The sequence below is a fragment of the Pseudochaenichthys georgianus genome, chromosome 22 (genome assembly GCF_902827115.2).
Source record: "Pseudochaenichthys georgianus chromosome 22, fPseGeo1.2, whole genome shotgun sequence".
Classification (NCBI taxonomy): domain Eukaryota; kingdom Metazoa; phylum Chordata; class Actinopteri; order Perciformes; family Channichthyidae; genus Pseudochaenichthys; species Pseudochaenichthys georgianus.
The window spans coordinates 17675843-17697931 of NC_047524.1; the positions used below are offsets into that span (position 1 = coordinate 17675843).

At 44.6% G+C, this 22089-nt stretch overlaps 1 protein-coding gene across 1 annotated transcript in view; it reads right to left on the minus strand.

Moving 5' to 3' along the window:
• Positions 1 to 22089, minus strand: part of LOC117467443 (ryanodine receptor 3-like) — a 155823-nt gene that overhangs the window by 26397 nt on the left and 107337 nt on the right. Inside the window, exons 39-69 of the mRNA XM_071201631.1 lie at positions 16763 to 17036; positions 16473 to 16587; positions 15811 to 15943; positions 14968 to 15071; positions 14720 to 14855; positions 14306 to 14492; positions 14061 to 14169; positions 13857 to 13977; positions 13199 to 13368; positions 12327 to 12547; positions 12007 to 12097; positions 11205 to 11345; positions 10220 to 10383; positions 10034 to 10112; positions 9503 to 9592; positions 9251 to 9397; positions 8369 to 8431; positions 8146 to 8221; positions 7182 to 7305; positions 6909 to 7024; positions 6750 to 6817; positions 6528 to 6649; positions 6325 to 6374; positions 5086 to 5146; positions 3958 to 4196; positions 3681 to 3762; positions 3026 to 3156; positions 2472 to 2795; positions 1465 to 1705; positions 1300 to 1387; positions 1109 to 1201 (exon numbers count right to left, since the gene is read on the minus strand). Coding sequence (XP_071057732.1) covers positions 1109 to 1201; positions 1300 to 1387; positions 1465 to 1705; positions 2472 to 2795; positions 3026 to 3156; positions 3681 to 3762; positions 3958 to 4196; positions 5086 to 5146; positions 6325 to 6374; positions 6528 to 6649; positions 6750 to 6817; positions 6909 to 7024; positions 7182 to 7305; positions 8146 to 8221; positions 8369 to 8431; positions 9251 to 9397; positions 9503 to 9592; positions 10034 to 10112; positions 10220 to 10383; positions 11205 to 11345; positions 12007 to 12097; positions 12327 to 12547; positions 13199 to 13368; positions 13857 to 13977; positions 14061 to 14169; positions 14306 to 14492; positions 14720 to 14855; positions 14968 to 15071; positions 15811 to 15943; positions 16473 to 16587; positions 16763 to 17036 — 4160 coding nt within the window. The remainder of the gene's footprint in view (positions 1 to 1108; positions 1202 to 1299; positions 1388 to 1464; positions 1706 to 2471; positions 2796 to 3025; positions 3157 to 3680; positions 3763 to 3957; positions 4197 to 5085; positions 5147 to 6324; positions 6375 to 6527; positions 6650 to 6749; positions 6818 to 6908; positions 7025 to 7181; positions 7306 to 8145; positions 8222 to 8368; positions 8432 to 9250; positions 9398 to 9502; positions 9593 to 10033; positions 10113 to 10219; positions 10384 to 11204; positions 11346 to 12006; positions 12098 to 12326; positions 12548 to 13198; positions 13369 to 13856; positions 13978 to 14060; positions 14170 to 14305; positions 14493 to 14719; positions 14856 to 14967; positions 15072 to 15810; positions 15944 to 16472; positions 16588 to 16762; positions 17037 to 22089) is intronic.

Consider the following 22089-nt stretch of genomic DNA (forward strand, 5'->3'; position numbering starts at 1 on the left):
TTGACATATACATACAGATACAGTACACTGACACACACACACGCACATTGTCTAATTACACACCAACTACAACATAGAATAAACAGCACAAGGTTACTATATACACACCAGGGTACCACAATCCATCAACTGCAAACACACCAGCGATCATATGATTTGCCGGGCTTCATTACTCCGGAGGAGACGTGTTCCGCCCATGAACCAATGAGGGATGAGCAAACTTACCATGTAACACATGACGTACGAGAAATATATTTAACTACACTATATTGACTAAATAGCACAGCGGCACAAGCTATTGGCTTTTCTGCTTAGCGATCGAGCATATAAGCCAATAAGCTGGCAGGTTGACAGCACATGCACTGCATCACTCTACCTTCTCCTTAAAGGACTGTTTGAGATAGAGAGAGGGACAGGAAGAGAGAGGCAGATAGAATAAAAAAGGATGAGAGGGCAATTAATGGAGGCACACAGTCCTCACATGGACGTGCACTGCAATGAAAACCATTTGTTTGTCTTCCAACTGATAAAACAGGCAGACAAGAAATGATGCTCTAAAAATGAAGAAAAGGGAGTGCAAGTTTCTGTAATATTAGTTTCTGTTAGTTTAAGTACTGTTTAAAAGCATGCATGTAGAAATACACACACACACACACACACACACACACACACACACACACACACACACACACACACACACACACACACACACACACACACACACACACACACACACACACACACACACACACGCACACACGCACACACACACACACACACACACAAATCAAACTCAATGTTAAATGCAGACAAATGTCTTTTTTGTCACTTGTAGATCCTCAGAGATTGCTTTGGGCATTTTACATGTTAACATACCAGCACATGTACACAAAAGAGGTTGTGTTTACATGGCTGAGATGAAATGTTAACATGTATCGTGCTCAGTTTAGTAATCCTGCTTATTTATGGATCTTTCGAGCTTTCTCACACACATTCCATGGGTCAAAGCGGTGCCATAACACTCAAATAAAAGCGTTTGAATCGCCTGCCAGAACAAGGATATTAAGCTGACAGTGTAGAGAGGAAATGAGGAGTGGCAACAAAATACCTTAGACATCTTGGTTTTATTATCTCCCGTTAAGAAGGAGAGGTTGTTGATTTCATTCTGAACCACAAAGTTCTGCTCTTCTCTTTTGAAATTCTGGAGAAAAAGCAATGCCAAAGAAAGATTATTGTTCTAATTAATCAAGGATGTCTCCTTTTTTGTAGCTTACCATTTTTGGAGATAAGAAAACTTACGTGTGACTTGCACCAGAGGATAAATATCTCAGCGACCATTCTGAAGAGCTCATTGGAGTCAGCATCTGGCTCCTTCAGCCACCTCGACCTGCAGTAAACAACAGAGATTTATACATCCGCTAACATCTTTAAACGACTCCATCAGCCACTTCTCAGTGAGCGAACCTGTTGTTGTCCACATAGCGGATGAGCATGGGGTAGAAGGCGTACAGGTCCCTGCAGAGAACGGCAAACTCGTCCAGGATGAGCAGCTCGGCCTCCTGGGTGTCTCCCTTACTGTCCGCCTTCAGCAGCTCCTCCTCAGACACCACCTTCACCGTCTTCTTCTTCAGCTTCTCCAGAGTAGGCAGGAAGTGGCTCTTCAGCAGGTCGGCACGAGCCTTGCTGATGATGGGTTGCACGTACACTGAATGGTGGAATAGAGAGAACATGTTGCTTTGTTGTCATGTGGTCATTGTACGAGTGCAACCCAGTTAAAACCTCCTATGGACTGTACCATCCCTTTCAAGCGGGCAAACTGCAAATATACTGAAGAGCTTGACAAATACAGTTTATTTTTGTTATTTTCTTTCAATTTCAAAGGTATAGTGTAGTAATGAAAACTTGGGTCACAGGTTCCTCAACAATGCAATATTAATAAATACAAGACACACAACAAATACGAGAAAATAACAATAATAGAAATAGTGCAAGCTCAGGAGATTAACAGTCTTATGGCCTGTGGGATCAAACTGGCTCTGAGTCTGGTTGTTTTAGACGCTGCGGTACCGCTTGCCAGACGGCAGCGGACAGAACAGTTTGTTGCTGGGGGACTTAATAATTCTGTTGGCTTTCTTCCTGAGACACTGGGAGATGAGGTCCTCCAGAGGTTACGTTTTCTTTTTAATTTTTAGGAAAATTAGATACTATCTTAGTAGAATTTCTTAACTTTTTGCCAGTTTAATTTACATAAATAATGCCCAACGTTAAACTTTTCCAACATTAGCATTTCAACCATGAAAGCTTTTACAATGTCCTGTTGTAAACTAAATGATTTAGCTCTTATGCCCATTTGTTTAAGAAAACAAACAAATAAAAACAAGGTAGTTTGTTTGTAGGTCCTATGGTTCTGGTATTCCTGTGAGATGGTACAACATCAACACCGTTCGAAACAGAAAAGCAGCTCTTCCCACCTGCAATCCTCTTCATCCAGGAGGCCTCGTCGATGCCCAGGTTGTTGTTGAGGATCTTGAGGATGTTGCCCAGAATGAGGCTGAGGTTTTCTGAGGTGACGGTGGTGCAGCAGACGCTCCCCCCGCTGGCCGGCTGGTTCTCAGGCCCCCTCTCCCACCAGTAGGACAGATAGTTACACAACATGGGCAGCACCACCTCGATGACGTGGGGCATCTCCGTGTAGCGCGCCCCAGATTCAGCCATATCGTTGATGTCCTTCATCAGACCGTCCAGCCGCGGCATTCTGGGACACATCTCCGCCACCGAGTCCTGTATGCCTAGGACTAAAAGCATACAACCTTGTTTACATTGTCAAATTGTTTATTTCTCATTATTTATGTTATGAAACGAGATATTTATCAAACTTAAATTAAGCACTGTTGATACGAAGACAGCACTGGTGGTTATAAAAGAAAGACATGATCCTTGCTTATTATAACAGCTATTTATTTAGCCACTTTGGTCCACCGCTAGTAAGGAAGTTGTATATTTTTAGAATATTTTGTTTACTCACTGGATCGTTCTCTAGGACTCTTGGTATTGAAGACGGAGCAGGGGTTGTATGCGTTGAGCACCGGCTCCAGGAAGGCAACAGGCATAGCCCCGGCCAGGGTGGCCAGACATTGGCCGAGAGCTGGCAGCTGTCTGAGGGACACAGAGAGGAGAGGGGTTTGCGTTGTTGAATACATTTTCTCACTCAGGTTTTAATTACTCGACACAGTGTATAAGATGTATAATGACATATGAGGGCCATTGTTTGGTAGAATGTAAAGAATTAAGGAGCAAGAAAGGAGCTCTAATTTGTACACAAAAGGAACTTATTAGTGAGTAAGTCCAACAGTGTAGAACATGGCAATTCCAGATGCTTTTAGGTGATTCTGGGCTTCTGGAGTGTTTATTTTTTTCCTAAATAAGCTTGCAAAGTAAGCTCGATTTGATTAATTTATCCACTGCAGCCAGCATCAATTTTCCCTTATTATTTTTAAATTTAGTTGTGCCATGTTTGTAAACTTTTATCAAAGATTTACCACTTATATCAGGGAATATCCAACTTAGTTATTGGACATTCTGATCTCTTCTCACTGCATTACCCCTTCCCCTGGTTCTGTAATATATATATTTGTTTATACCTAGAATGGCCCTAATTTACTGCTGTAAATATGAGATACCTTTCTACATAGATGTTTTTCCCAGTTCCTAGTGCATAGAGACTGGTCAGGATTCGATAGCAGGACACTTGTACATCATCCACTGGGGGAAAAAAAGGAAGAAGTCTGTTAATAAGCGAATTAATGTTTAGGGAACTTCACTGTATATATCTGAATTAAGCGACAGATATATTCCATGGTGTCAGGATGTTAGAAGCATGCAAGCACTGCTTTAAAATAAACGTAACATTGACACTCGCACAAAATGTTTGATCATCCCTCTCATGTAGGCACTCACAAAGCAGGTCGACTCCAAAGTGGTGTTGAGTGATGTGTTCAAACAGAGCGGTTAAAATGGGGAGCAGAGCCACGGTGGTGTAGTTGATATTCTGCGACACCCCTTTCATCTGGGAGCGAGAGTGAGTGAACTTTCCCAGCTTCAGGTTCTCGAACGTCTTCTCAAGATCCTCTGCAGCATTCTCAAAGAACGTCCTCAGCCCCAGCCTCACCTGCTCCGAGCCCGACTTCATCACCGTCCTGTTGGGGTGAAAGGCTGAGTGATAAATGGCTGTAACCAAATGAGCTGATATGCTAGGGTGGGGCAATAATAAACCACAGGATACCCCTTGGTATGCAAAGGACAACAACCACAGTGGGACGCGGTCACATTATGCAATGACTTCACTTTCATACTGTGAAGGTGTTAAACATGAAATATGAGACATGTGACAATCAACCCTCAGCCTTAACACTAAAATATCCATGATTTATTCTATGAATTATTAGAGGAATAGTCAAATCCAAGGTGAGTTTGCCAATTCTGAAGACGTACTGTTACACTCTGAAAAAGCACAATGCATTAATATGATTAGACCGTCCGTTGTTGGTATTTCACACTTCATAACATTGCTAAATGAATTACACTTTGTAAAGCCTCGATGTGTTTCACTAGGAAGGAGAAATGAAAGGCCATCTATGGGCATCAGCTGTGGCTCCTCAGCACAAACAAGACACAATATTGCATTGCCCATTTATTCTCATTGTGTGTGAGCTGCATTAACAAACAGTGCATTGTCTCTAAAGAGCACTATAAGCCTCGGGCAACATGTGCTATATGACATTTGTTTTGCTTATTTAAATGCCAGAGGACGCTCTTTGTTGATGCCAGCGCCTCCCATAAGACAGCGCAGTAATAACTGTTTAAAGTAAACATGTTTATGATAAATATGCTATAAGGGTCAACAACAAGGGTTAGATTCTAAAGCATTGCATCATTAACATTAAAAAACAATTAATTGGTTCCTTAAAGCATTATTGTTTGAACCCAGTAGTTATCTATTATCTAACAATTACAATATTTCATAAAAGCCCTCAAAGGTGCCAGGTCCCCTGTGAGTCTTGATGCTGCTGTACTATTTGAACTCACCTGGTGTCCAGAGTGTGTGCCAGGATGTGAAGACAGCTGACGATGGTAGTAGAGTCGCTCCCTAAAAGACAACACAAAATACTTTAATATGACGTAACTATACACGCACTGTCACCCAACAGCCCTCAATCAAAGGGTTCAGTTAAATATGGTCAAGTAAGTGAAACAATATCTAATTACCTCCTCAGATGGATTTAGGATATATGTAATGGATTCAGTGGTTTGTCCTTTAAGTTGCTGTTGTTCATATTTAACAGTTAAACAAGCCAGTTGTCCGTAAGATAACATTTGAAGCTACTACTAGCAGCTAATTAGCTTAGCATAGCTGGAGCAACAGCTACCCTGGCTGCCTTTCTGTATGACAATCGGCCTACTAGCATCTTTAAGGCTTACTAATTAAAGTGTTAAATGTTGTTTGTTTAATAAATAATTAATCAAAACTGTATTAGGAATTAATGTTTTAGTATTTGGTGTTTTTTCATTTACCAAATTCTCTTTCTGGTTATCTGTGAACTCAATTTGTGGCCACTGTTATTAAATAAAACCATTCTGTTCATGAGAACTGAAAATAGGTCCACAAGAACCAAATAAGACATTATACAATGACAAGCACTCACTTCTACAAAACACACACACCCTCACACACAAACCAACCCAGTCTCACAGCATTTCGTGTTATAGTCAAGAAATTAATTTAATCTATTGATTCGTGTTCACCAACACGATTTTCGCATTTTTTTCGTGTCACACAGAACGATTTTAAAAGCAATGCATTTCTATTGGTAGTGTGTTTCGTGCCTGCACCACGTCTTTTTGTCCAGTCGGGTCTTGGAATACCAGAAGCTGTGTGGTTCATAAAAACATTTTCTTACTCAATATCTTACCCTAAGCCTAACCCTTTTATTTTAAATAGTATAATGTCTGAGTTTTTTTGCCAACAGTGAGGAAAAGAAATGGGGCAAAGGACCTCAGAATACTGAAATCTGTATTTTTTAAAATCTTTTTTTCCTTCTAATTTGTTATTATTTGGTGCAGGCACGAAACGTACTACCAATATAAATACATTGCTTCTAAGATAGTTCAGTAATACTGAAATCTGTATTCACACGCGCGCACGCGTGTGCACACACACACACACACACACACACACACACACACACACACACACACACACACACACACACACACACACACACACACACACACACACACACGACCAGTCAGTAGGAATCAGCTTACCAAAGAGAGAAATCCTATGTCTGACAAGAGCTGCCAGTTTACAAAACAGGCTGGAGGTGGATAGAGAAAGGAAGGAAGTCAGACAGTGAGAATGAGTTTATTTTGTTAAAGAGAAGATTAGTAATTAAGATTATAGAAAGATTTTAAGTTTAGAAAGGTAACAAGTTAAAGTCATGCAATATTGTTCTAGGTAAATCTAGTACCTGGTGACCATCTCCTTCTCCTTGTTGGAGGCGTAACCGCTGCTGCTCAGGTTCTTACTCGGGGAGGAGAGGAAGTAGAGCGAGTGGTTCTTGAAGTATTGGTCGATGAGGGGGAGGAGAACCTGAAGGAGGACAAAGATAATGACAAGATCACATTGGGTTTATTGCATTTTATTTATAAGATTTACTATAGATGCAGCTTTATTTATTTTGCATACTCACTTTGGCGAAAAACTTGATTTCTTGTTCATGAGGCGATCTGTCTGTTTTGCCACTTGCGGCCATGGACTCTGGATTGAGAGAATACAAACACACATTACAATGTAACCAATAAGATTCATTGAATTCTCTTTTAATAAACCCTATGTAATATTAGCCTACCCAGGTGAGCGATGAACTCCTGAGCTGAGTCGACATACTTGAGCAGCTTCTTGAGGAACTTGTAAGCAAACCTCTTCTCCATGGAGGAGGAGTCCTGATCTAAGTCCTTCAAACCCCTGCAACACATTAAGATATTAGCCATAAATCAACACTTTAAAAACATTAGATTCAAATGACCCCTGACTGTGTTTACAATCAACTGGAGAAGTTATTTAAAAGAAAAGTGTATACATTAACAAGATAATTTAAGACAAACATCCTGGGATGCCTCACCTTGTGATGCTGTATCCATTGATCTGCAGGAAGCGGAAAAGGTCCAGGGCCTTCTCTCGGTCACGGGCCTTCTCTTTGGCTGTCAGTGTGTCGTAGGGCACCAACATAGGGTGTGTCCCTCCGCCTGAAACCACACACAACACAGGGCGATGTGAGACTTGATGAGCCGCAGCCCATCTACACTGTAAAGGCAGGAAGGTGACTAAAAAGTAGATATACCACTTAACTTACTTCCATTATTCTTGTATTTCTTCATTGCCAAATATGTTTCAGTGTTTACCCTACATTCATTTTCCAGGCCCACACCACTGTGATTCCATGAACAAGGCAAATGTATGTGGTTACTTCACACATCTGTGATAACAGTAGCACAGTTGAGTTACTTTAATTCAAATTGTGAAATAAATTTGAACCATGAAATATAACGTCATAAAGCTACCATTATTAAATTGGTAGTGACACACTAAATATTAATGAATTTGCGGCTTGTGTTTTAAGCAAAAGAAAACATCTCCTTAAATTGAATTAGAAAATGTCTAACATTGCCATGTAGTATTTTTGTGGCCTTTTAAATGCTACATGGCAAATCATGCCCTTGTGTGCCCTGAATAATTCACACACCAGTCATTATTTTGTTTGAATACAAATAAAATCCTTTCATTTGCTTCTGGTGTTCTTCACCACGGTTTTGGAAAGATAAAATAAAATGAGCAACAGGCATAGCACTCTAAAAGTGATACATTTTCTTTTGACACTTGTGCTGTACCATGGATTTAATGTATGTCAATGTGAGGGGAAAACTGACTTTGCTAAACCTATTTATTCAAGACTGGTTAGGGAGATATGTGCATAAGCTCACAGGCATAGATTAACACTGCAAGAGGCAAGTGGTACCTTCCACCCACACAGGCATACTGTCTCTTCCTCTGTGTCTTGTCTATGACTGATTTCATAAGAAAATCACCTCGGCTTCCAAGGTCACTCTTTTTCTTCTTGGCCCAGATGTTATGGTAATGTTCAGCCAACACCTCCACCATCCCCTTGGGCCAAAGACAAGAGAGACAAATCAGTACATCTCACTAAGGGGCATGTCCCGCCATCACTACTCATTCACATTCAGGAAATATTGCTTTTCCTCTTGTATTCACCGAGGGATTGTTAAATGCAAAAGGGGTGAGGTCAATCACCTGCAATTCTCTGGATAAAACCACGTTGCTCATGTCTATCGGGCTTGGATTAAAGCCATTTGCCTGGAAAATGTGAAACAGAATGCATATTTACAGAGACGAACGTTGAGTTATTAGTTATACATCAACACTTTGCACAACAAGAGAAAGTTTCCGCTTTGTGCCAACAGCGAAAACCTCTCTGATCTACAATTGCATACTCTGTGAAGAGGTGATGTCCTACAAGTACGAACATGTTGACTGAAAGCAATAATAAGCTTAGGATTTAGATTGAATTAAACAAGAAACAATCAAAATTATGCAAATATGTGGAAAATAAACAGCTAAATAAGATTATAAATAGCTCATGAACCCGACTCAGTTATAACACAAAGCACCACATGTTACAATTGTGTGTAATAGAGTTTGTAAACAATGGTAAGCAAGCAAAGATGTGGTAGTATAAGTTAAATGCAGAATACATTGAATTAGTGATATAAGTAAGAATTAAACAGTTGAGATAGTAAGCTAGAAGTAAGGTCATTTATTTATTTCAAATTCAGGAGAGTTGTTGAAAGAGTTAGCTAGCTGTAGCGAATAAATGGTTGAAGAAGTATAAGTGCAAACTTGACCAAAACAACCTAAACATTGGCAATTCAATTCCATATATAAAATCAAATGTATAATCCACAATAGCCTAGATTAATAGCACATGTTAACCTGCTTGTTTAAGAGAAAATCCAAATATAAAAGTATTTTTAAATGATTAACATTCAAATGTTAATGATTACAAGATGCATGATGAGTATATTATCATAAAAACACAATGTTAGTAGCAAAAATGTTTTTGGATGACTTTTAATGTTAGTGTTTGCTGTCATATTCATATTATTTGCGCTGTACCTGTGACGTCTGAGAGATCTTTCGCATTTTCTCACTCTCCCTCTGTTGAGACATGCTCTCTCCATCCTTGTTCCTGTCGATGCTCCAGCCCATTGCCAGCATACTCTTCAGGGAGTCTCTAATTGGCCATCTGTAAATCTCTTTCTCCTGAAGCACAGAGACAAACATGGGGAAAAGCCCAGAAGCCACCATTTTTTGATTATTTATTCAGTTTCTTTATTTTCTTTTTGTACAACATCTCACATTATGTACCTTCTCTGTCAGGGCTTTGTATATTCTGAGCTGGGAGTGAATCTTGGACTTCTCATCAACACCATCTCCATATTTCCATCCAAGCAGCACCTGAGGCGCAAGCACAAAGCAAAGTATAAGGGTGAAAGAAATCGTCACAGTCCCCAAAGGACGTGATATAATAATTGAAAGACTGTGTACGGGATAACACAAAGGATTCATGGTACATACAGTTCTTGCTCTTCAGCTCTAGTTAAAAATGTCGACAGATGCAACAAAGCAGGCTTAGCAGTTGGCACAAAAAAAGAGCAGGGTATTTTTACACAGAGACTATCGCAATTGTTAGCGTGCCCAGAGGATCCCTTTCAACAGTAACAAAGAGGAAGCATCGCCAAAGCAAACAATGCTGCTATATTGGAAAAAAACAAAACACTAACATGGCTGCTTTTGTGCTGATCTTGCTTGCATTTTAAGATGTCTTGCCTTTCTTACACTCAGGACCTGGTCAGAGTCGAATACTGTGCAAGTTAATAATCTTATCTTCGGCCTTACCTTCTCTGCTGACCATTTCTCATGGGCGTGCTCTCCATATTTGTTGGCAAAGTGCTCAAGCTTCTCCGGAAGAGCAATACTGGTAAAAAGGAGTGAGACAATTAGTCATGTTGTGTATGCAAATGTGTTTTAGTGTTATCACAAATATGATGACTACAGTTTATATTATTGTCAAACAAGGCTTACTTAGCCGTACTGATGGGTTTGGGGTCAAAGTTGCCCTGAGCATCTACAGAAACGGGCTTCTCCACTGTGGTGCTAATGGAGGCGTCCACGTAGTCCGGTGGCAGAGCTCCAGCTATGGCACTGAGGCAAGGCATGGCCATCTTGAATAGCTCTGCGTCGTAATTCTGCACGATGAGAGAAAGAAAGCGACGGAGTTAATGCAAAACATAGTGTGTTTATTTTGACTCCATTGAAAATAGGACTTGAATAAAGCTATTAGGATAATTGAGCCACAGAAGAGACGTTAATGAAGAATTCTTCTAAAAGCTAAGGAGCCAGCGTGTTGGAGGCTTTGGATCAATGATGGCTGTACGGATATTGATGTTTTCAGGCCGCCCCTCTGCACAGCCTCCTTTCATGAGTGTGCATTTAGAGAGACGTGCTGATTTCAGCCACCTGCATTATCAACAGACGTTAAGTTACGTGTGCCAATGTGTCCCTTCCAAACAGGACTAAAAGCATTAACGTTCTCTTCTAGGTGACTTTTGAATTTCTCCATTCACTGTAAACACAATGTGTATGAATTGTGTGTAAGAAAGTTATGTAACATTACTGCCATGTTTTTTCCCACTTGTTTTGCAGATATAAAAACTACAACTTATTAATATAAGGCAAGGCAAGGCAAGTTAAGTTTATTTATATAGCACCTTTCAACACAAGGCAATTCAAAGTGCTTTACAAAAAACGAAAGACATTAAGAAAATGGCATAACAATTACATGTAATGAACCCAGGAGGAAAAGTCAATATGAATATGACTAAGACAAATGTATAACAATAATTTGTTTCCCAAATTGCCCCTCAGGGCTTCTGTAAAATATAATCTTTGACAAACTTTATTTTTAAAAAGGAGTAGACATCAGTCTTTTGACAAACACGTGTAATGCAAAAGTCACATGGAAACTGCGAAGGACCCTAAAAAAAGAAAGACTTGAGTGAGCCCTCACCCTCTGGGACAGAGAATCAAACACTCCCCAGAAGATTTTCTTGGTGAGCAGCAGTTCATCCTCGGATGCTGTGCCGTAGCTGCCCCAGCCCGACGGGAGGCAGTAGTACTTCCAGTTCTGCTCATAGTGGTTGGTGAGCAGCTGGAGGACACACACAGGGCAAAGGTCAACACAAGCAGAGTAAGGTCAACACAGGCAGAGTAATAAACAACCGTTTTCAGTTACAAGCAACACATATGCATCCTTTACTAATGCTCCCAACACATTGGGCCATGCGTGTTCCTCAAATGAAATCAGTTATAAATCCTTGTGGTGTAGAACAAATGGTTAAAACAATTTCACAGGCTAGTCACAATATATTACATCTTCAGTATTGTTCTCATGTCTTTCAGACGGATTGAGTGGAGCGCTGGAGCCAACTAGCCTGTAATCACAAAGTCCAATACTTCATCCCCTTGTTTTCCCTCCTGCAGCCAGCGGCCCACTTCTTGTTCGAAAGGCTCACCTTTGAGTGTGTAGTTGTGAGTGTGTCTGAGAGACAGGTGTACACCAGTAGTATTACATTATAAGGCACACATGTGAAAACTGTAGTGGAAATAAGATGTTGGTAATATGTCCCCCTACAAACTTATAAAGTGAGGTAGTTCAAAGCGACCAAGCAGTGACCCCACAGGCGAAACAAAGTGTTGAAAAGACATTAAACAGCTAAAACTGAGGCATGGAAGAAGACCGACATGCAAGAAGATATAAAGGCAAGATTTAGGACTAAAAAAGTGGTAAAAGTGAAGAAATTGTTGCTCACTCTCAGAGGCATCTTGCAGTAATCAGTCAGCAAGGGCACGTCAAAGACGAGGCGGTGCAGGAGCTGCTGCAGCATGGAGGGACGAAGGTGCCTGCAGAATAGGGCGAGAGAGATAAGAGAGCTGCAGCCTCCAGCTGCCTTTGACCAGAACGTATTCACACTGACCACTTTTGTGACACAGAGGTATCTTAGGAAACCATGCCCTGAGCTATAATAGAGTCAAGTTAGAAAGCAGGATGCACTGCTGATCTTTTACAGCACACTCAGATATCACTAAAGCCAGGAAGAAACGTTAAAGAGAGTCTGTCAGAACCACTCACTTGCAGACGGCCAGCAGGCACTCCTCTATGGCGTCTCTCTGGGCCTTGGTGAGGGAGCGGCCCTTGGAAAGGCGGTAGATGGTGTGCAGAGTGGAGTCGATGAGAGTGGCGTAGTGCTCCGTGCCGGCGAAGAGAGGGGCGCAGCGGGTGAGGAGGGGGAGCATGGCTGAGCCGATGAAGCGGTTCATGGCCAGGGCTGTCTCTGTGGTACAAAGACAATCCTGTGGAAGGGGAGGGTCACCGGTCAGACAGCAGCTGGGACAAAACTAATTTAGGATAGTAACAACCTTTTTCTTTGGAGAAAATGCTTGTTGTTGTTTGTTGGCTATTTAATGCTACAGCCTTACTTGGTCTGATATGTCAAGTGGCTCATGTAAGCAAACTTAACATAAACATTGCTGAGCAACTCTAAAACCCCTTCACTACGTGTGCTACACCTAAACTATGTCTGTATTAGCATAGTCTTGCAGAGATTTTAATGACAATATCAAAAAAACATCCCTTGCTGTCTTGGCTGTGATTCAAAACAAACACTGCAGTGTACACATCGTTTACAAACAGTTGGACTCAGCTCACAAAATAGCTGACTTCACTGCAGGCTAGGTGCTCCAAAGGACTTTCACATGTGACCTGATGATGGCTTCATTTAAGCCATAAGTCTGGACTTTATTGATTTGAGTTTAAAGTTCTTAAACTGTTTGTTGATAAGAACAATTACTTAAATTAACCGATGATGAACTTCAACCTTCATGAGGATCACCTGATAAAAGGTTTCCTAATATAATAGATCCTGAGAACTCTTTGATATGGTTCATGTTACAGACGCCAGCTGTTGATAACTTCTCTCCCATGTTGTTGTCAGCTTTGCCCACCGTATCCAGAGATGTAGCCGCCCTCAGGTCAGGAAGAAAGCCCACTTCGAGGAGGTGAAGCAGAAAGCTCTGGTCCTCGATACCATACACCCTGTCCAAAAACAGCACCATGGGGGCCTTGTGGTCCGGACAGAAACAGGCAGACATGTCCGGCTCAGTCACCGACCCATCTGGGAGGGAAGGAGACAGGAAGAAACAACAAAAAGAGTAAACCACTAAGGCGTGAAGGAGCGAAAACACCCCACAGTGCATAATAGAAAGTCCTTTCTGATTAGGAAAGCCATGTGTATTTATTAAGCGGCATGTGAAGGAGAGTTTTGGGCTCCCTCGTGGCCTGCTGACAGAGTCTGTGTGGTGCAATCTGGGCAGCAAATGTAGGAGCCGAGTCCCACCATGCTTATGCAGATGAATCAATAAAGCAGACAGCTCGCTATAGAAATGATCAGGCTTACTCAGAGCTCTGAGAGTGTGCACTAAAGCGTTGTGCTGATTAAAAAGGCATGAGCAGTGAAATGTAATCAATAACCTTCCGCCTGGCTCTGAATGTGCCGACTTTTGTCAACCATTGTACCTCCACGTCAGCGGGATTCCCTAGCATGCACAGGAAGAGGACGCGTCCCGTGATGCTGTGTGTAGTAAGAGTGATCACGACCAGTACCTTTGTTGGTGATAGGCATTTTGAGCGGTATGCTGATAATTCCCACAATGTCTTCAGTCGGCACCAGAGAGCGCAGGATGGCACGAATACGCAGAGCTTCACCTTTCCCCTTGTTGATAAGCTAAACAAGTGAAAAGGAAGTAGAATTATGGACATCTGTTTGGGAAAAGCAACAATTCAATTCATAATTTGTATCCAACGTACATGCATCTCCGGTGCGCAACGTCCCAACAGGTCGATGAGTGCAGAGTAGAAGGACATGATGGCGTTGCCCATGTGTACCACCTCCTCCTCATCGTCACCATCAGCAGACCTAACAGTGAAACGGAGGGAAACGTTTCTAAAGGGCATCGCAGTAAAGACGCAAGCGAGGGGGATAAGCTTATCTCCTCAGGATTGTAAATCCTCGGTATTGATCTGAGAATCTTTGCTTGATCTTTCCGTCTTACACATCAGAGTTCACTCCGTGCACAGAGCCCGGCAGGTCCAGGGCCGGCGTCTCAGAGATCTTGATGGCTTCCTTCATGGCAGCCAGCAGGCCGTTCCCCCCCTCCCCCCTCAGGGCGGGTCCAAAACACTCTGGGCGACGGATGAGCAGCTTGACTACAACGCTGGAGTTCTCCTCCACGCTTTCGCCTGGAACACAGACATACAATCATAGAAGCTTATACAGTGCATATAATAAAATACATTATTAATGTCCGCATACAAATACATAAACACACCACTATGCCTAACATTTAGCTCTGAGCAGGTGAATTAAAGTCTTTCAAACTCCTTTGGTCGCTTTTCTACTTGTTAGGATAGAAAACAATTATAATAATAAACAGAAAGAAATGTGCAGATCATAAATGCAGTCTTACCATTCACAAAGACAGCAAACCGCAGGAAGGAGAGGTAACGCTCCCCTTCTATGGGGTTCCAGCCGATGTCTGGATAACCTTTAGCCAAGAGTATTGGACAACTCTGGAGCCCACATCCTGCTAGGTAGGTGACCACCTAAAGGTGCAGCACATACATAACTTCACATTAAAGATCAATACTTATCCAGCTTTAACCTTTTCTTCCTAAGTCATTTTAAATTGGGTAACAAAAAAAGGGAGAGTCTTACCTTGTCCAGATCAGGCTCCTCCAGCGCCAGGGCCAGGCCGTTGTTGTCCATTACCGAGGAAGCAGCCACGTCCAGAGGAGTGGAGCCCCTCATAGCTGGTGAAGCTACAATACAAAGCACAAGCATCGAACTTTAGTATTTGATTGAAGCCTGTGTCTGTGTTTACATGTCAGCCAACAGCAGGGGGTGGTGTTGCCACTGGTAGCTGATGTGCCAGCATCTGGCTAACATCAGTGTTAAAGGAAAGGGTCCTGTACCAATTTGCTATCGACACATATAATATTATGAGGTGAGGGGTCACTCAATATTTGGTGTTAATAGGAACCCGTCTATGTAGCAATGTAAATACTATGAACATCATTAATACTGTGGTTGTAGCTTTTTCTAAATGTTTAATGAGCTCTGTGTGTGTGTGTGTGTGTGTGTGTGTGTGTGTGTGTGTGTGTGTGTGTGTGTGTGTGTGTGTGTGTGTGTGTGTGTGTGTGTGTGTGTGTGTGTGTGTGTGTGTGTGTGTGTGTGTGTGTGTGACATCTTCTAACAGAATTTGAGATGAGTCGCTCTCTCTGAATTCTCACACGTTCTTCAAGGTGCGACGCTAATATATGTGAGCTCATAGGCACAGCTCAAGTCCTATGATGGCAAAAGGGATGACTACAGTGTATCACACAGAAAAATGAGAGCCCTGGCCGTTTTTGATTTTGTTTTCTATCCTAGCGGTGGTATGCACCATCCATCTTCTTTAAGAACATTCTTTAGCTAGCATGTCTAGTTAAATAATGTTGTTACTCTAGATATTAGTAGTAATAGAGGCAGCTAAACAGAGATATAGACAGGAGTACAGACCTAGGCCCACACTGCTGTTCTCCAGCAGGTAGCTGAGGTGGTCGAACATGGCTTTCTGGTTCTGGCGGCTGATCCGGCAGAAGTAGCACAGGAAGCGACAGCAACTGGCCACCATTTTGGGAAAAGCAATTTCCTGTGAAATGGCACATAAAGACTAAGTAGGGTCAAAAACATTAGATTATAAAACAACTGAGATTACAAAAAGCACACCAAATATAAATGTATTCACAGACTATTATCTTAATGTCAAGACATTGCTAATAGTCACTCAACAAAAAAAAGTAATTTGATAACAAGTGTTGGGAGATGTATACAGGGTTGCCGAGTTTATTGTAATGACTTTCTCCAGGCTTGTTACAATAAAGTCCCTGCTGCATGTCTTTGCTCCTAATTAAAGTCTGAAAAGCCTTCACACACTGCCACACTCACTCTGCCCTCTCTGCCCTCCATCCCTAACTCTGATGCCGTCAGCCTGAGGAGAGAGCCCACCTACTGGGACCCCGTCTTCATTAATGCACAGTTACAAATGATAACACACAAAACTGGACTGAAAGAGAAACTTTCTCAGTGAGAAGCATCGCTCTTGGCGCAGTGAACTCTGTGGGAGCCTCTTTAATGGCCTGTGGAGGAAGAGAGAAATATAGAGGGAGAAGTTGTTCAACCTGGGACTTGTGTCCTCCGAGCACATTGACCATGACCTCCATAACAGTCTCATGCATGCCCAGGATTCTCATCAGGTTGGGGTGCTGGTAGAAGACTTTGTTGTTCATGATGTCACTGGAGAAGAAACAAGACATAAAAGATAGTTAACATTCACTGAAAACACAAAGGCATTTTAGTAGTGCGCCAAAAACTAAAGTTAGCAAAGCAAGAAAGATTATGATTTACACATAGTATAAAAGTTGATTTGTGATGCAATTAACAGAAGTAGGGCTCCTCTAAATAAACCTACGTGAGGCCATCAATCATGAGCTTCTCCTCCTCTTTCCCCATGCGCACAGACAGCAGAGATCTGATTTGACCGAGGGCGGCCAAGAGGTTGATGGTGTCCTGGATGGAGGCAGCGCTGATAGTGTAAGTCTTCCTCATGGCCCGGAGCAGCTCCCCGATGCTGTCGTACTGCCTCCTCAGCAGGCTGAACATCTTGCGGACCAGCTCAGAGTCCAGGATGTGGCACTCCTGGGCCCAGCTGACCATCGTCTGAGAGATCAGCTCCTTCAGATTGGCTGGAAAGAAAATGAACAACTATGAGTGATGGTTTTCTAAGAGTCACTTAGTATTTGCTAATAACAAACATTATATTTCAATAAATGTGTCGGACTGGCAAGAGACAGATTTAAAAAGAGAAGAATGGTCAACAATAGGTTGAGATATCCTGGTTATTGGTCTGAAAAACGCGACATTTCGCACTACAAATATCCTTTGACATTATGTTATGTAATAGCAGTTAACCCTTGAACATGATTTATAAAATAGAAATGACTCCTGTCCTTTTACAACTTCAAAAAGAACATAATTTAAAATAGTTGAAACAGCAGCAACATTTGTCCACATGGCAGTGGATAAGCTGTAAACACAAAAGTCAAATATGAAGGGCTTATAGTTGTATGGTAAATGCGTTTAAAACATTCAGCACAGAGATGCTGCGCTTGGAATGTTAATAAAAGCAACTTGGCTTTGTACAATAATAGTTGTAGTGATTAGAAGCTGGTTTTTCAGTATCACAAAAATACATAATTTACATTTCCGATAAATGGCAGGGAATGTAATAGTGACTGATATACAGTCGTGGATTCATCTTCCTATTATACACACATGCATTTCCAAACATTTGGACTACCTATGTTGCAAATGTATTATCTTTTCAATTTACACACGGCATCTATTGCACGTCTGTCCGTCCTGGGAGAGGGATCCCTCCTCTGTTGCTCTCCCTGAGGTTTCTCCCATTTTTCCCTTTAAACTGGGTTTTCTTTGGAAGTTTTTCCTTGTACGATGTGAGGGTCTAAGGACAGAGGGTGTCGTATTGTCATACTGATATTCTGTACACACTGTGAAGACCACTGAGACAAATGTAACATTTGTGATATTGGGCTATATAAATAAACATTGATTGATTGATTGATATACGGTAAATCCCTAACACTAACATAATAAACTGAAAGATTCTAAATTGTGTTGAAGAACTGAGGTAACTGCGGAGCTTGATAATAATTCTCTGTGGGTTCATCAAAACAGATTAGCGCTCTCTCATTACACACAGTCACCTGATCAATTGTTTTAACGGATATAGGGATTAAAACATCTTGCATTTTACGATTTAAAAAGGGGAATATAGATTAACACAATACAGGCTCGTTTTAAACAGTAAAAGGAGATTAGCCTTTAAAATAGCATAGTGTGGTGACACGTCATTGGACATAATTCACCTCTCTTATTGTGTTGCCACACGGACCTTTTAGTGGGAACACCTGTAGAGTTAGCCCTCATTTCCTGCTAGCTCGTTAAGCAGAGCAGACGTTGTGTTGACCTCTCTATAACTAAATGGATAATAAAGATTGGAACCCCGTTCTGAATACACCGCCTCCGACTCCCTTTTCCTGGCGCTACACTGGTGACCCTGACGTTTCCGAGAAAGTTTCCGGAAAATTAACGAGCATGGCTGAACGCGATGTTTTCGTAAAGCTGCCGGAGTTCTGGGAGCACGCCGCGGAGGCATGGTTCGCACATGTGGAGGCGCACTTCGCCTGCCGACAGGTCCGTGACGGGGACCTGAAATACTACCATGTAGTAACAGCGCTGGGCAGCTCTACGTCGTCCAGGTTGGTGGGATTCATCGCAGCCCCCCCACATCATGGCAAATATGAGGCGATTAAGGCGCTTTTCCTTAAGACATTTAGCTTATCTGCTAAGGAGAGGGCCCGCCAGTTGCTTGACATTCAAGGCCTGGGAGACAGCAAGCCATCTCAGCTAATGGAGAAAATGCTAAATCTGCTAGGGGGGGAAGATCCCCGGATTTTGTTCATGGAGATTTTCCTGCGTCACTTGCCTCCCCGGGTCCAGACGGCGCTGGCCAACACGCCTGCCACGGAGCCGCGGGCCTTGGCGGAGGAAGCGGATCGTTTTTTCCTGGCTACACAACAGCCCGGTGCAGAGACGTTAGCCGCGACGCGCAGCAGCCCATCTCCAGTCAAGAAAGCATGGCGGGGGCCGGACACGGCTGTGGCGAGCCGGCGTGGAGACACCGGAGAGTGTTTTTACCACGCACGTTTCGGGACAATGGCGAAGAAGTGCATTGCTCCGTGCAGCTACAAACCCCCGGGAAACGGAGGGGCCGGCGCTCGGTAGTGGCCCTGAGCGTCGGCGGCACGTGCAGGCTCCTCTTCGTCAGCGACAGCGTTTCGGGGAGCCTGTTTCTGTGTGACACGGGCGCTCAACAGAGCGTAGTTCCCGCGTCGAGTGAAGACGTCACCCGGGGAGGGCACGGACCGCGATTGACGACGGCTAACGGCGGTCCCATTCGCACGTACGGCGTGAGGCCTATGTGTTTGTGCATCGGAGGACAGCGTTTCAGCTGGGATTTTGTGACAGCGGACATTTCTTTTCCCCTCCTTGGAGCGGATTTTTTGTGTGCTCATGGACTCTTAGTGGACGTTAAGAATAGGCGTTTGATTGATGCCTTGACATTTTCTTCCCTCGTGTGCACACTTGACAGCGCAGCGTACGACGGGCTGTCGGGCTCGCTGTCAGGGGCAGACATTTTTCTCAGACTGTTGGCCGAGTTTCCAGACCTGTCGCTACCCACCTTCTCTGCGCTTACCACTAAGCATGGCGTGGAGCACCACGTCACTACCGAGGGGCCTCCTGTCTACGCCAGGGCCCGGCGGTTGAACCCTTCTAAGCTGGCTGTGGCGAGGGCGGAGTTTGCAACCATGGAGCGCCTGGGCATTGTCCGCCGCTCTGACAGTCCTTGGGCTTCACCCCTGCACGTCGTCCCCAAACCGAACGGCGGGTTCCGCCCGTGCGGGGATTACCGCCGACTCAACGACGCCACTACGCCTGACCGCTATCCAGTGCCGCACATTCAGGACTTTTCGGCGCATCTGGCCGGTACAGGGGTGTTTTCCAAGGTGGACCTGGTGCGTGGATACCACCAGGTGCCCATGCACCCCCTGGACATTCCCAAGACGGCAGTGATAACACCTTTTGGACTTTTTGAGTTCCTGCGGATGCCTTTTGGACTCAAGAATGCCGCTCAGACGTTTCAGCGCCTGATGGATTCGGTACTGCGGGACCTGCCGTTTGTGTTTGTCTACCTCGACGACATACTCGTCGCCAGCGCTTCAGTGCAGGAGCACCTGTCCCACCTCCGAGCCCTTTTCACACGGCTCAACGAACACGGATTAATCATCAATCCGGCAAAGTGCCAGTTCGGGGTGTCTGACATTGATTTCCTGGGGCACCGCGTCAACAAGGGCGGTGCGACACCTCTGCCAGCGAAGGTGGAGGCTGTTGCGGCTTTTCCTCGCCCGCTCACAGCCCGGTCGCTCCGTGAGTTTCTGGGGATGGTGACCTTCTACCACCGTTTCATCGCCCGGGCCGCACACATCATGCGGCCGCTGTATGAAGCTTTGAAAGGCAAGACCCCCGTCCAGGCGATCGACTGGACAGCAGAGGCGGACGTCGCTTTTGCTGAGGTCAAGACCGCGTTGGCTCAGGCGGCTTTGCTGGCACACCCATCATCTACGGCTCCCATCTCCATCACCACGGACGCGTCGGACTACGCGGTCGGCGCAGTGCACGAGCAGTGGGTGGAGGGCGCTTGGCAGCCGCTCGCCTTTTTCAGCCGCCAGCTGACGCCCAGGGAACGCAGGTACAGCGCCTTTGACCGAGAGCTCCTTGGACTTTATTTGGCCGTGCGGCACTTCCGTTTCATGCTGGAAGGCCGTGAATTTACGGCGTTTGTCGACCACAAGCCGCTCACCTTCGCCATGTCAAAAGTGGCGGAGCCTTGGTCGGCACGTCAGCAGCGGCAGCTTTCCTACATATCAGAGTTCACTACGGACATTAAGCACGTGGCTGGCAAGTCGAACCTGGTCGCTGATTGACTCTCCAGAGTCGTCATCGGTGCTGTCCAGTTGGGCCTGGACTATACTCGCATGGCGGCGGACCAGGTCACAGATCCCGGCGTCCAGGCTCTGAAGGTGGAGGGCGCGGGGCTGCGCTTGGAGGACGTAGTGTTCGGCGACGCGGGCATTACCCTCCTGTGTGACGTTTCCACGGGCCTGGCGCGGCCTGTCGTCCCTGCCAGCTGGAGGCGCTCTGTGTTCGAGGCGGTGCACGGCCTATCACACCCCGGCGTTAAACCTTCGGTGCGCTTGGTGGCCGCGAAGTTCGTCTGGCATGGGCTGAAAAAGGATGTGAGGACTTGGGCCAGGGAGTGCGTGGCTTGTCAACGCGCTAAGGTGCACCGCCACACGTAGGCCCCGTTGGAGCGTTTCCTGGTGCCTGAGAGGAGGTTTGATCATGTCAACATTGACCTGGTGGGTCCGTTGCCTTCCTCTCAGGGGTTTTCCTACCTCCTCACCATGGTGGACAGAACGACCCGTTGGCCGGAGGCAGTTCCGCTCGTTTCGACATCAGCCGCAGATGTTGCCCGGGCCTTCATTGCAACGTGGGTTTGTCGTTTTGGCACCCCGTCAGACATTTCCTCAGACAGGGGCTCTCAGTTCACGTCCGAGCTCTGGAACGCTGTGGCAAGCGGTTTGGGGGTCAAGCTGCACAGGACTACCGCTTACCACCCTCAGGCTAACGGCCTCTGCGAGCGCTTTCATCGCTCCATGAAGGCGTCCCTCAAGGCCGGCCTTACGGACGGTAACTGGGTCGACAAGCTGCCCTGGGTGATGCTGGGCCTGAGGACCGCACCTAAGGAAGATCTGCAGTGTTCTACAGCGGAGATGGTCTACGGTCAGCCGCTGAGAGTTCCGGGGGATTTCCTCCCAAATGCTTCAGCTCCCTGGTCTGCCACGGCCCAGCGAGTTTTTCTGCGTGACGCGGCGGAGGCTTTCGCTCCAGTCCCAACTACTCAGCACGGTGCGTCGGGGTCTCAAGTTCCCGCGGAGCTACGCTCAGCTGGGCACGTCTTCATCCGTCACGACGCACACAGAGGCCCCCTGCAGCCCCCTGGCGCTACAATAGTAACGTAGCATAGCATGCTGTATTGTCTTGTAATCTTTACTGCGTGTCATTGGATTTAAGAGGAAAATATCCTATAACCTT